We start from the raw sequence: 14,012 nt of genomic DNA on the forward strand, positions 1-14,012 counted from the left end.
ATCCTTCTTAACTTTCTAAACTCATTCCTCAGTTGCTGGTTGGCCAAATTATTTGGTGGGGTATAAGAAGTCCCCCAATTCGGGCTACGATAATGCCCAAAAAAGCTTCCTTTTATGTGTCTAGTTGTCTCCACGTAGCTTTTCCTCCTTTGTTAGCTAACAGTGGCGGTCTATATGGAAAAGGCTTGATCGCAGTTATGGATAGCCCCTTTTTACTTGTCTCTCTTACCATATCGATGGCATTAATCTTCATTTCATCCTGGCCAATTTGCCTCCTACCATCTAGTGGAAGTAGTAGAGGATCGGGCAAGCCTATCTTTTGAAGCTCTTCCCCTCATTGCTGGCTTGTTTCAGCCTCTTCCTCTATTTTCCCTTTATCTTTCCTTTCCTCAAGTAAGGGGAATAAAGGAATTATTGGTTCCTTTCCTGGGTTTGCTTCCGTGACTCTTTCCTTGGTATAACCATCATTTGGTGTGGAGCACTCTAACTCCAACCTTCTTTGCAATGTCCTCGTTAAAGAACAAAGTTTGCTAACTTCTCATCTAGTCTCCAGAGAGATTTTCTCCATACTTCTTAGCAATTGCACCATAGTGGCTTGCAAATCTTCATTAGTAAGTTTTCCACCTAACTTCTCAGAAGAAGTCGAGCTCTCTAGGATTGCAGGACTGCATAGTGAAGGGAAGTCTTCTAGGTGATCTGCCATGCTAGCTTCTGTTGGACAAGGGGGTTGCCCAAACTCTACTTTCCACCTAAATGTTTGTTCCTTCCTTCTTCTTAGCATACAAAAACTATCAAATGATCCTACCGAGCGTGCCAAAACTATGTTCGGGTTGGATCTGTCCCTCGTAAAGCTCCCCGGGACTTTTGCCTACCGGATAAGGTTTGCTGCTTGGTGTGTTGCAATATGAGTTTGTTATTAGTTTGAAAGGTGCCTTTGGAGGGCCTTTGGATCTGAGCATTCCACTGTTGTTTTTGCATAACATATTGTTATTTAGTTGTGAACTTGTTTTGACCCAATTTTACACCATCGGCCCAAGCGATCGAGGCTGTTAAGTGAGCATGGTTCCCGATCGTTGGATGGAGAAGTGATGATAATTTTGTTATTAAATGATAATGTTATGGTTTTTTTTATCATAATATTTATTTTTTAATAATGGTTTATCTCGACATTTTCTTATGAAAATAATTATCTCCAAACAAGCAATATAGTTCGAATAGACTTGGAATTCTTGTTATCAGATTGGAGTAGCGTGATAGGTGTGACTAGAATTGTCGAGGTGCATGGTCTTCTTCTATGCGCGGGATAATACCAAGATGAAATCCTTGATAACCACCAAAAATAATGGAGCCACACGTATCCTAGATTGAGATAATTGTTGGCATAAGAATTATATGCAAATAATTAGCATAGTCTTCAGGGGATAAACACGCATGCATTGATGGTTTGATTCCATCAAATCCTACGACCAAGATGATGTGGAGATTTCAATGCAAATTGATGGTTTGATTCCATCAAATCCTACGGCCAAGGATGTGGAGATTTTGAATAAAGCATGGTTTGATTCGGTTGGATAACCGCGTACAATTATGATGGTTCTGATCCCATCAAATTGGTATTGACCTAATTTAAGATAAGGACTAGTGGGAGATTAATCTGCATAAGTCATGCCAAAGGTCAAATACAATTCTTTGGAGATTAAGCCACGTTAAGCATGCATGTCTCTATAAATAGGAGTGATTGTGCAACGTTCAAAAGCCATCCAATTCAACACACAACTGCCCTGCGCAAACTCTCTCAACAACTTTGAGATTTTTTTTTTCTCTTTTCGCTGACACATCTTCCGTTGGCATCAATAGCACTGTGAAAGCAACCGGTGATATCTTCAGTCGGCATAGATAGCTCTGTCGCCGTAGAATCAGCTGATCTCGCAACATCTTCCATTGGCATCAACAGCACTGCGGCGAGGACGGTTGGTTACCTATCCAAGTCTCGGTCGAGAAGGATTTCCGAATCCTTATTGATCGAGGTCATCTCATTAGCCTTCTCGGCGAAGTGAGGTGTTACAGCTTACTAAGCTCGGCGCATTGCATGCCAAGTTATTTTATGATTGGATACTCTCAAGTAGGATTTAGAGTTCGGCATTTAGATGGCCGAACCACGTTCACTATTAAGACTTATATCCGCTTTGAGTATTTGTGCCCTTACACTTTAGTGTCGATTCGGCGTGAGTTTACTCTGACGAATACCATCACTGTGATCGAATCCAACGACGACGATTCGTGAACTTTGTAAGAATAGTAGCCTTGTCTTCAGGTTCGAGAACCCAAGAGGCCGAAACGTGTTCCTTCCTCGGTCGCAATCGCAAGACGCAGAAGTCAGCTGCGCACCCAACGCAACATCAACAAATTTTACTCCTCGGCTGAGCTCGGCCGACGAGTTGGCATGCCCCGCATTCAACCGAATGACGTAGTTAGCTTATAGATTACTCGACCTGCGCGCCACGTAGTCTTGGTAGTTTTTAGGGTCAGTAGAACTGCGTTGATTACTTGCGCCACAAGTTACTTAGACTTCTTGATTTATCAATGGATTGTCACATATGGGTTAAGTATGTATAAAATTATTTTTCTTGCCTTGTAAACAAGGACTTTTACTCATAATATTGTATGTCAAAATGAAGGGGGTTCAAGGCCTTACCAACCATTTCGCTAGTCACAGTTAACTTTAAAGGAGTATTATGCTCATTAGTTTTGCCAATTTTGATCACAAATGAAACTTTGAACAAAAAACAGTTGGAAATGATTTAAAAACACAACGAGATATGCATTAAACAACAAATCTACTTTATGTAAGTACAAACAAAATAGACTCAGGCAAGGTTCAACTTCTTGCAACCATTTCTTTTTGTGTTTATAAGGGTTTGTAGACTCTGGGGAACAAAATCTAAATAGGTTTTACTAGAGGGAATCAATACTACAACACTGGAGAAAGGTAGCAGAGCTTCTAAACTTGACAAAAGATGACTTTCTATGTGGAATCTATGACTAAAAATGGGAAAATCTGGACAAAATACAATTTTCTGGATCCGTATTTGTCTGAGAGCAAAGTTTGGATGTCTTTTCATTGATTGGTTGAGTGTCCTTGTCTCTGGTGTCCCTTGCTGCTTTTATAGATGTTTTAGCCGGACTGTCCAAGTTTTGCCTTCAGCTGATGGCTTTTCGGAGGATAGTGAGTCATCCTTAATTTACCATCTATACCCTTGAAAAGTGGTTTTTTGCTTATGGTGAGGTGCCCTCTGTCGCCCATCACTTCAAACATAGGCATGTGGCCTATGCCTTGTTGAAATGGTTTCCAATCCTTCTTGGGCCTATCGACTTGTCCGACCCCAGTCTCCTCTTTGCTTTTGTATCTTTGGGGCTCCATCCTCACAAAGCTTAGTGTCAAATTTCCACCCAAACAGTTATGATGGTGTTGGGTGTCACGGGCTAGTAAGAGAGAGAAAGAGCACTGATGAAGGCGGAGAGGGAGGCGGAGGGTGTAAGTAATAGGGTGTAGAAAAGGGCGTTATGGGATAATTGTATTATCCCGGAGGCAGAAGAGAAGATCATGACTCATGGGTTTGGAAATTGAGGTAAATCGACGTTCAATTTATTGAGAGAGAGAGAGAGAGAGAGAGAGAGAGAGAGAGAGAGAGAGAGAGAGGACTTTGAAAGAAAAGGCAGGCCACACCAACACCACAACACACAAGACAAGAGGCTCTTTAACTTGTGAAAACAACAGGTGAGAGTGTGAAAGCTATATCACCCCCATGCACACGTCCCTCTCTTGCTCCTCTCCCCCATATCTGCCGCCTCTCTCTCGGGAATGCCAACCACATATACATGTGTTTTTCATATATATCCTATAATTAACACCATGCACATGTTAGGCACAAGTTTTGTTGGTACTCATTCATATGGTAACTGTCATGAATGTACGCATGCATGGATCGTATGTATGTATGTCATGCATGTAACATGCATACAAGTGGTCATGGTGGTCATGACGTTATAAATAAGACTGGGGATGGGGGGCAGGACAGAGGGGGCACACCAATGACCAGGAAGAGAATTTAAGGGGTCTCAGATCACTCTTTTATCCCACAAGAGCCCTCTCTTATATCTACCAGACCAAATATATCGCCTTCCCCCTCTCCCTCTCTCCCTGTCTCTCTCTCTCTCACAACGTTCTTTCACACAGAACACATATTCAAAGAAAGAAAAAAATAGATCCAAGGTGGTGGTTAAGCCGTCATCCGTCAATCAATCAATCAAACCATCAAGAGACCAATCATCAATCAAAAAGGATTTTTTTTATATATATATATATAAGAAAAGGAGGAATCACATCCAAAAGATCATGTCATCCTCTTCAACCTTGTCCCTCGACCACCTCCCTCCTTCCGAGCAGCTCTGTTATGTCCATTGCAACATTTGCGACACTGGCCTTGCGGTATCCTTATATATACTCTGTTCGTATTAGTATACAATTTGATATTTCAGTACCTTTAATTAGCCCTGATTTTTTCTAATGATTTCATTCTTAACTATTTTTTTTGTTTAATTTAGTGCTATTTGATCGATACTGCTTGATAAATGGTGGTTTAATTAGGTGAGTGTTCCTTGCACAAGTTTGTTCAAGACTGTAACGGTGCGATGTGGGCACTGCACCAATCTGCTGACAGTGAACATGCGTGGGCAGCTTCTGCCTTCCTCAAATCAGTTTCATCATCTTGGTCACTCTTTTTTTTCTTCCCCTAACAATTCCCTTAATCTTCTGGTAATTAAAACAGTTATCTGTTGCTTAATTTTATTATGGAAGTGATTTCTTTGCTTAATTTTATTGAAGTGAATTCTGCACACTTTTGATTATTTTTTGTCATTTTTTATCAAGGTTTATTTTTTCCCCTTGAATTGAGTAAATCAAAGGAGTATTAAGAGAGAAGGGGTGTACGGAAATTATTTCCCTCTTATTCTGACCCTATTAAGTATTGTATGTTTATATTTTAATTTCAAATGAATCTTATATATTCTACTTGGGGTTGCAGGAAGAGATTCCAAATGTTCCGACCCCAAATTTTCTTGTTAACCACACAAATGTGAATGACTTTGCGGGAACACCAAGAGGTGGAGCTGATGAACATTTTCCAAGGCCCCCAGTCATTAACAGACGTAAGTGACTTTATTTTAATCCTTAATATGTGTGTATATCGATCGATCAATCCTAGAGCTCCTTCAGATTGCTCTATGAAATAAGAGCCCACTAGCTAGCTAGCTTTCAGTTTCAGTTACGGAAAAGTATTGATGAAAATCATCATTTCTAAATACTTGATCTTTGGCTTTTCTCACAGACAATACACATATATGCCCCAGGAAAATCATACTTTTATTTTTCGGTGATGGTAAAAGATATAACTCGGCCACTTTTGATTTATCGTTTCCTCTGAATCCTTGAAGTATACTTATATATATATATATATATATATATATATATATGATCAAAGGTCCTTTTGTATATCTGGTGGTGGAGAAAAGATCATAACCAACTCCTTTTATGCACTATCATTATCTAGTATATATAGGAGTCAACTTTGATATTATACCCCAATACGTTCTTTTTTTCAACAAAACCTAACAAATGCAGAATTCTTCTTAGAATTTCATGACAGTCCTTCTCCATACCAACAAATTAGTATCTTCTTTTTAGTGATTAAATGAATATATTAACCAAAGGTGGGCAAGCTCAGATTGTTTTAAAGCCTTCTTGACAATTATTTCCCCCCATCTTTTTTATCTTGCACCTTGAAATTTTTTTAACAGAGGGCCATATACATATATAATGTTACTGTGCTTTCTTAACATATTAATTAACTATGTTTTTTAAGTCCTTATGACAAAGAAACATCATAAAAGGGAATTGGCCCCCCGGAATGTAGATGGAAAAGATTGTTGGACCACCTTCGATTTAGACTGAGAGAAAGAAAAGCTAACTAATGAAGTGACAGTACATGCAAGATAGAGTTTGGCGAAAGACCCAATAAATAGATCAATTCCCCCTACCTATTATTAAGTTTTATTATGATTTTCTAATTAAGAAATATGATTTAATTTAACTTGAATGTGTGTGTGTCTCTCTCTCTTTCTCTCCCTCTCTCTGCTTGTTTGTCTGCCTGTGCATGCCATGCCCAGCCCCAGAGAAGAGACAGAGAGTCCCCTCTGCATACAACCGTTTCATCAAGTGAGTAATCATGTCAACTATCATTCAGGTCTCTTTCTCTCACAGACAAACACACGTAAATAAAGTAATAATAACATAAAGTATATATAGTTATTACTTGACCAGAAGAAAATATAGAACATATAGTTATTAATTAATTGATTAATAAACTTGCCAAAATTGATGCAAAATATATGAATGGTTGATTCATCTGAATGTGTAAACATGCAGGGACGAGATCCAACGCATCAAGTCTGTGAATCCTGATATATCACATAGAGAAGCCTTCAGTGCAGCTGCCAAGAATGTAAAATTGTTTAATAATATTTTAGGGTTATTCCTTCTTTACCAAATTAGGGTTTTTGGATTTAGTATAAAACTAGTCCTTGTTGTGTGGGGTCCTTTGATATGTGAACCTCTTAAATTTTGCCTTTCTTTTTGTCAGTGGGCTCACTTTCCACACATTCACTTTGGTCTTATGCCTGACCAGACTGTGAAGAAGACAACCATTCGCCAGCAGGTTACCACCCTCACCCCCATGCAGTACTATCAACCCGTTCCACTAATTTTTGTTGCATAATTAATTTGCTAGCAAGATTAACTAATTAATAACATTGTTCTTAAAATATAATTTAATACTAACGTTGTGGTTTTAACTGAGTTTGTGCAGGAAGGAGAGGATGTCACAGCCCGTCCCAGAATTACTAAATACCGAGGACGTGAAATTACAAAAACGCCCTTAAACGGGATTAAGGTGCGTAAATTTGGTATTTGTTTTACACTAAGATCTTAAACTAGGGTTTAGATTTACATTTGTTTGGTCTAATAATTTTGTATTGGACTTAGGTGGGATCCCCACCTCCTGAAATCCTTCCCCAAAACCCGTAGGTTGTCTCTCTCCCTCTTTCTTCCTCATCTCTCCCTCAGAAACACTCTCTCTCTCTTACTCTCGAACTCTCTCAAGCTCTCGGACAAACACCAAGAACAACCACAAACGTGCACCAACGTCCAATCTAAGATCATCTTCGTGATCTTGGGAACTTCACGAGCACGGGGGTATAAGTTTCAGGTAAGTTTCATTTCTGAAATCCTAGTTTCAAAACACCCCGTGAATTGACACTGTTCACGAACTTAAAATTGGTTGTGTTTTAGGCTAAAGCAAGATCACCACGAGTCTTAGGAAGTCCTAAGGAGGCTCGGAGTGCCTCGTTTGAACAAAATGGACGTCGGGATCGTCGGGTTCGAGTTTGGCCGAAATTGAGGAATTTTGGAAGGTATGATCTAGTTGTTTTTAGGCCCTAAAACCCTTCCAACGTGATAGTACATGTTAAATGCTTCATTTTGGTATAAAATGCGAAGAAATTGGTTGAAAAACGAAGGAGAATAGTGGATTTGAAATTTTTCCAGAAACCGGCGAACAGTCGCCGGCGACCGGCGACTCGCCGGAGAAGACAGGGAATCTTCCGTCAAGTTTGACGGAATATTCCGACGCCGTTAGTTAACTTTAACGGAAACCGTTAGTTTTTAACGGAATATACTAGGATTTGACGGAATATTCTCTAACGCCGTTCACTGTAGCCGTCAGTGTGCATGTCACGTGGCCGCGCGTGGGCCGCGCGTAGGTCCGTGCCACGTCAGGCGCGTGGGGGCGCGTGAGGACTCCAAAAATTATTTTAAAAATTTGGGGATGATCCTGAGGTTGTGTAGGTCACTGTGGTATATTCATATACCCAATTTGAGCATCGTATGAAGAATTAATTACCTAGTTTGGTTTAGGTGCGTTAAATGTGCGTTAAATGATTGTTTTAAGTTATTTCACTTCTAGGTGGAACTTTTAACGAGGACGAGCACATCCAGGGGCGTCAAGGGGGTTACGACCCGGCGACATACCAGTGAGTGGGCATTTGTTTTTATATATACCTATATACTCGATTTCCCCAGAAATCAAATTTAAATGAAAAGTATATTGAAATGAAATGAAATATGATGTGATTGCCATGCATAGAATATTATGGATATTATGAACTGTCATATGATGCATATATGTATGATGGTGCTGTGGAAGCACAGGTAAGTATTTAATTAATATTATGATGATGATGATGATATATTGAGCTCATATCCTGCACCATGGTTTAGTGCTTATAGTATTCACCGCATCGCACGCTCGCCTTGGATCCAAGTAGATGCTGGTCGTACAGTCCACGCGGAGTGGGTACGACGGGCCAGTCGTAGAGTGTTAGTGAGATTATGACTGGTGGGTGACCTTAGGTTATTGTATACAGATGATTGATGAGAGAAGCACTAGAGCGAATATTACCATGAGTCGTTCAGACTACATTAGGTAGTTCCGACTTATGTGCAGAAGGCCGGACAGGTCACGCGGAGTGACTCCGGCAGAGAGTGAGATTGATAGATGTTGAGCTCTAGGTTCAATCGTTCAGGGCTATTAGAGGGCCTACGATTGATTATTTCTTTTACCTGATTATATTATGTTAATGCATTCATACTAAACTGTTGAAATTGGCATGGTACATTCTTTATTGAATCTGTTATAAGATTGATGATTGAGACAGTTGAGATATATATGCTATATACTATTTTTCTGGGAAAGTATACAGGTTTTCCAAAAAGGGGTTATAATTGTGGATTTATGAAATGATTTGGAAAAGATTGATTTTCGCCCACTCACGTTTTCTGTTTTTCGCCCCTCCAGGTTCTAGTTGATAGTTGAGGCGTTGGTGGCCTACGAGGACTGCTTCGGCGTTCTGACAGACTAAATAAATGTAGGATTCACCCGAGGGTGTTGTAAAATAGTTACGTTCCTACTTGACTGCACCTAGATGCTTATGCTCTGTTTATGTGTGTTTAGTACACTCTTATGCACATAGAATGCTAGGTTGTAAATAACTGAAATTAGTGGTTTTCGTTGACTCGTATTTTATTATTAAATCGTTTCCGCTTGCGTTATGGTTACGTCACACTCACGTGACGGCCAGCACGTCCTAGTCTTCGGGTTAGGGTGTGTCAGTTTGGTATCAGAGCATAGGTTGCAGTCCTGTATAACTAATGAGTTCTTCTATTGATTTTGTTATGTTTTCTGTCAGAATTATGCCGCCTCGTAGAGATCCTCGCCGTGCTGCTGAGCCTAATTTCCCCGATATAACTCAGTTAGGGGCAGCAATGGCTTAAGCTTTTCAGGCTAATATCCGTCCTCCTCAGAGAACGCCCGTAGAGACGATGTATAATCTGAAATTGGAAACCTTTGAGGGAAATGAAGGTTATGAAGGGGCAGAAAAGTGGTTGGATCGAATTGAGCAGACCTTTCAAGTGATGCAAAGTCAGGGAAACCTGCCAGCTAATAGATGGGTGGAGACTACCACCTGGTTTTTGGGCCGTGAGCCAGCTGCGTGGTGGATAAATCAGTCGAGGCACATGGCACCTGAAAGGGCAGCCGAATGGGAGGTATTTAAGGAAAATTTTATGAAGAGATTTGTTCCTCCGGAATATATAGATCGCAAGAAACAGGAATTCACCAGTCTGAAGCAGAGAAATATGTCTGCACATGAGTACTACAGGAAGTTTACTGATTTATCCCGTTATGATTCTGATTTAGCGGGTAATCAAGCAGAAATGCTTCGTCGTTTCAAGCTAGGATCTAAGAAGAAGTACAGAACGTTTGCCAATGCACTTCCCTGTGCCGATTATCATGAGTATTTTGAGATTCTGGTCCGGATGGAAGACTCTGATAATCTTCCGGACAGTGAGGATGAAGAGGATAAGGGTAATGGTCAGAAGAAAAATGAGAAAGGTAAAGGTGTTTCCATTCCAGGACCTCGTCAGACGCAGAATTTCAAGAAAAGTGGAATGAGTTCGAGTTCTTCCAGTGGTGGATTTAGTGCCACAGGTCCGAGGAGAGGAGGTGGTAGGTTTGGTAATGGACCTAGATTTTCTGGTCAGAGAGGCTTTAGTGGTGCTGGTAATTCGGGTTCTCCGTTATGTCGCCGTTGTAATTTCCGACATCATGGGGAATGTAGGAGAAGCAGTGGTGCATGCTTTACATGTGGTCAGACAGGACATAGAGCTATGTATTGTCCCCAGAATCAGCAGAGGCCCCAGCAGCCTGTTATGCCAACATCAGCACCGACTCAACAGAACTTTAATTCAGGCAGTTATGGCCAGGGTGGTCGTGGTGGTGCTTATCACTATCAGGGTGATGCTGCTCCTTATGCTCCGGGACAGTATCACTATTCCCAGGATCCTTATTTTCAGAGTGGATATTCTCAGGATCAAGGAGGTTATACTTCATATCCGTCTATGCCAGCTAGCGGATCTCAGTGGTATCAGGGGGGTCAGCCCCAACAGAGCGGAGTTGCTGCTAGTAGTACAGGGTCGTTTAGGCCGCCTGCCCAGGCAGGTCAAGGACGTACTCACCAGGGACGAGGTAACCAGAGTGGCAGAGGTCGTGGAGGACGACAGCCAGCTCAGGGACGTGTTAACCACATCTCGCTGCAAGATGCTCAGAACCATCCAGACTTGATTATGGGTACGTTGAATATTCTTGGTCATTTTGCTAGAGTCTTGATTGATTGTGGTGCTACACACTCTGTGATTTCTCATACATTTGCTCAAATAACGCAACCTCATCCTTCACCTCTAGGGTTTGATTTAGAGTTTGCTATGCCTAGAGGGGATAAATGTTATGTTGATAGTTTTTACTCTGGGTGTCCAGTGATGGTAGATAATGTCATTATGCCTGCTAATCTTATCCCGTTAGACATCGTGGATTTTGATGTGATTTTAGGGGCGGATTGGTTGCATTATAATCGCGCCCATATAGATTGTTACGGGAAATCAGTTACTTTTCTTCGTCCTGGACTACCTGAGGTTACATTTGTGGGTGAAAGAAGTGGGGTGAGGCATGGTGTTATTTCAGCCATAAGGGCGAAGAAATTGTTATCCAAGGGTTGTCAGGGATACTTGGCACATGTGGTGTTAAATGATGTTGATTCCGGTAGTGTGGAGGAAGTCGGAGTAGTCAGACACTATCCTGATGTATTTCCAGATGATTTACCTGGGTTGCCTCCAGATAGAGATGTGGAATTTTCGATTGATTTGCTTCCAGGTACGAACCCTATCTCTTTGACTCCTTATAGAATGGCACCAGCGGAATTAAGAGAGTTGAAAATTCAATTGCAAGAGTTAATTGATAAAGGTTTCATTCAGCCTAGTTCTTCACCTTGGGGAGCTCCAGTGTTGTTTGTAAGAAAGAAAGATGGAACTTTGAGATTGTGCATTGATTACAGGCAATTGAATCGGGTGACGATTAAAAACCGTTATCCCTTGCCTCGTATAGATGATTTGTTTGATCAGCTCAAAGGTGCCTGTGTGTTTTCTAAGATCGATTTGAGGTCTGGGTATTATCAATTAAAGATTAAAGATGAGGATGTTCATAAAACAGCTTTCAGGACTCGTTATGGGCATTATGAGTTTTTGGTGATGCCATTTGGATTAACGAACGCTCCTGCAGCTTTCATGAGATTGATGAATGAAGTATTCCAGGAATATCTTGACAAGTTTGTTATTGTTTTTATTGATGATATCCTGGTATATTCTAAGTCGAAATCAGACCATATTCGACATCTTAACTTGGTGTTAAGGAAATTGAGGGAACACCGGTTATATGCCAAATTTAGTAAATGTCAATTTTGGCTGGATCAAGTGGCATTTTTGGGACATGTGGTATCAGCTCAAGGAATTCAAGTGGATCCTCAAAAGATAGCAGCAGTGGAAAATTGGGTACAACCTCGAACGGTCACTGAGGTGCGGAGTTTTCTTGGTTTAGCAGGTTATTATAGACGGTTTGTTCAAGACTTTTCTATGATTGCCTTGCCATTAACGAAGTTAACCAGGAAGGATGTTAAGTTTGAATGGGATGAAAGTTGTGAGCAAAGTTTCCAGCAGTTGAAGTATTGCCTTACTCATGCACCTGTGTTAGTACTTCCTGATGATAACGGTAACTTCGAGATCTACAGTGATGCTTCTTTGAATGGTTTGGGTTGTGTTTTGATGCAGCATAGTAGAGTGATTGCCTATGCTTCTAGGCAGTTGAAGACTCATGAAAGAAACTATCCGACTCACGATCTTGAGTTGGCAGCTATTGTGTTTGCTTTGAAGATTTGGAGACATTATCTCTATGGCGAGAAATGTAAGATCTTTACAGATCATAAAAGCCTTCAGTACCTTTTCACTCAGCATGATCTTAATCTTCGTCAGAGAAGATGGTTGGAATTGTTAAGTGATTATGATTGCACGATTGAGTACCATCCGGGTCGTGCAAATGTGGTAGCTGATGCTCTGAGTAGAAAACCTCAAGGGCGACTTAATGCTTTGTATGCCAGTCGTGTTTCTCTTCTGGCAGAGTTGAGATCTACTGGAGTAGAGTTAGAATTGGAAGAGCAAAGTGAAGCTTTTCTTGCCAGTTTTCAAGTCAAGCCAGTTTTAATTGATCGGGTGCTTGCAGCTCAATCGTGGGATGAAGAGATTCAAGAATTGATCAATTTAAGAAATGAAGGGAAGAAGAAAGATCTCAAGATCCGAGGATCAGATGGTATGCTTATGCAAGAGAACAGGATGTATGTGCCTAATAATGAGGAACTGAAGAAAGAAATCTTGGATGAAGCACATTGTTCGGCTTATGCTATGCACCCAGGAGGAACTAAAATGTATCATACCATTCGACCATTCTATTATTGGCCGGGTATGAAGAGGGAGATTGCGGAGTATGTTAGTAGGTGTATTGTTTGCCAGCAGGTTAAGGCTGAAAGAAAGAAGCCGTTTGGGAGATTGCAACCACTTCCCGTTCCCCAGTGGAAATGGGAGAATATAACGATGGATTTTGTGTATAAGCTGCCACGTACACGAAATGGTTTTGATGGCATTTGGGTGGTTGTAGATCGACTTACCAAATCAGCACATTTTATTCCAGTAAGGGAGAAGTATTCTTTAAATAAGTTGGCTCAGTTATTCATATCGAAGGTTGTAAAGTATCATGGTGTCCCAGTGAATATTATTTCTGATCGAGATCCAAGATTTACTTCTAAGTTTTGGATAGCTTTTCAAGAAGCTTTGGGTACTAGATTGCTTTACAGTACAGCTTATCATCCACAGACAGATGGTCAGTCAGAGAGAACTATTCAGACACTCGAGGATATGTTGAGATCCTCTGTGATGCAATTTGGTGATTCTTGGCATGATCGTTTGGATTTGATGGAGTTTGCCTACAATAATAGTTTTCATTCGAGTATTGGAATGTCTCCATTTGAAGCACTTTATGGTAAAGCTTGTCGTACGCCATTATGTTGGTCAGAGGTCGGTGAAAGAATACTTGAAGGGCCAGAGATTGTGGATGAGACTACTCAGAATATTCAGGTAATTAAATCTAACCTGAAAGTGGCCCAGGATAGACAAAAGAGCCTAGCGGATCGACATACCACGGACAGAATGTATAATGTGGGCGACTATGTTTTTCTGAAATTATCGCCTTGGAGAGGTGTGGTTCGCTTTGGGAAGAAAGGAAAGCTAAGTCCCAGGTACATTGGACCTTATGAGATCACTGAGAGGATTGGTGAAGTTGCTTACAGGTTGGAGCTACCTCCAGAGTTGTCTAAGGTACATAATGTGTTCCATGTCTCGATGCTTCGGCATTATGTGTCAGATCCTTCACATGTGATTCCTCCTCAACCATTGGAAATTAATC

At 40.8% G+C, this 14,012-nt stretch overlaps 1 protein-coding gene and 1 long non-coding RNA gene across 2 annotated transcripts; one reads left to right on the forward strand and one right to left on the reverse strand.

Moving 5' to 3' along the window:
• Positions 1 to 2,818: 2,818 nt before the first annotated feature.
• LOC126617758 (uncharacterized) lies at positions 2,819 to 3,672 on the reverse strand. Its single transcript, XR_007621518.1, has 2 exons — positions 3,008 to 3,672; positions 2,819 to 2,971 (listed from the first exon to the last, which is right to left on the reverse strand). It is a non-coding gene; the product is annotated as an uncharacterized LOC126617758 (long non-coding RNA).
• A 412-nt stretch (positions 3,673 to 4,084) lies between these two features.
• LOC126618116 (axial regulator YABBY 1-like) lies at positions 4,085 to 9,445 on the forward strand. The gene is made up of 9 exons (XM_050286210.1): positions 4,085 to 4,489; positions 4,649 to 4,816; positions 5,085 to 5,208; positions 6,226 to 6,274; positions 6,485 to 6,560; positions 6,699 to 6,773; positions 6,924 to 6,935; positions 7,406 to 7,461; positions 9,361 to 9,445. The coding sequence occupies exons 1-9, from the start codon at positions 4,397 to 4,399 to the stop codon at positions 9,443 to 9,445; spliced, it is 738 nt and encodes a 245-aa protein (XP_050142167.1). The 5' UTR covers positions 4,085 to 4,396.
• The last annotated feature ends 4,567 nt before the right edge of the window (positions 9,446 to 14,012 follow it).

Source organism: Malus sylvestris, chromosome 4 (genome assembly GCF_916048215.2).
Source record: "Malus sylvestris chromosome 4, drMalSylv7.2, whole genome shotgun sequence".
Classification (NCBI taxonomy): Eukaryota; Viridiplantae; Streptophyta; class Magnoliopsida; order Rosales; family Rosaceae; genus Malus; species Malus sylvestris.

Bases quoted from the DNA above. Each gene is read 5' to 3' on its own strand.
- LOC126618116 (XM_050286210.1), top strand. From the start codon at position 4,397: ATGTCATCCTCTTCAACCTTGTCCCTCGACCACCTCCCTCCTTCCGAG. The intron at 4,817-5,084 runs GTAATTAAAACA...TTGGGGTTGCAG, and splicing joins ACAATTCCCTTAATCTTCTG to GAAGAGATTCCAAATGTTCC. The intron at 7,462-9,360 runs GTTTGAACAAAA...GTTTTCTGTCAG, and splicing joins AAGGAGGCTCGGAGTGCCTC to AATTATGCCGCCTCGTAGAG.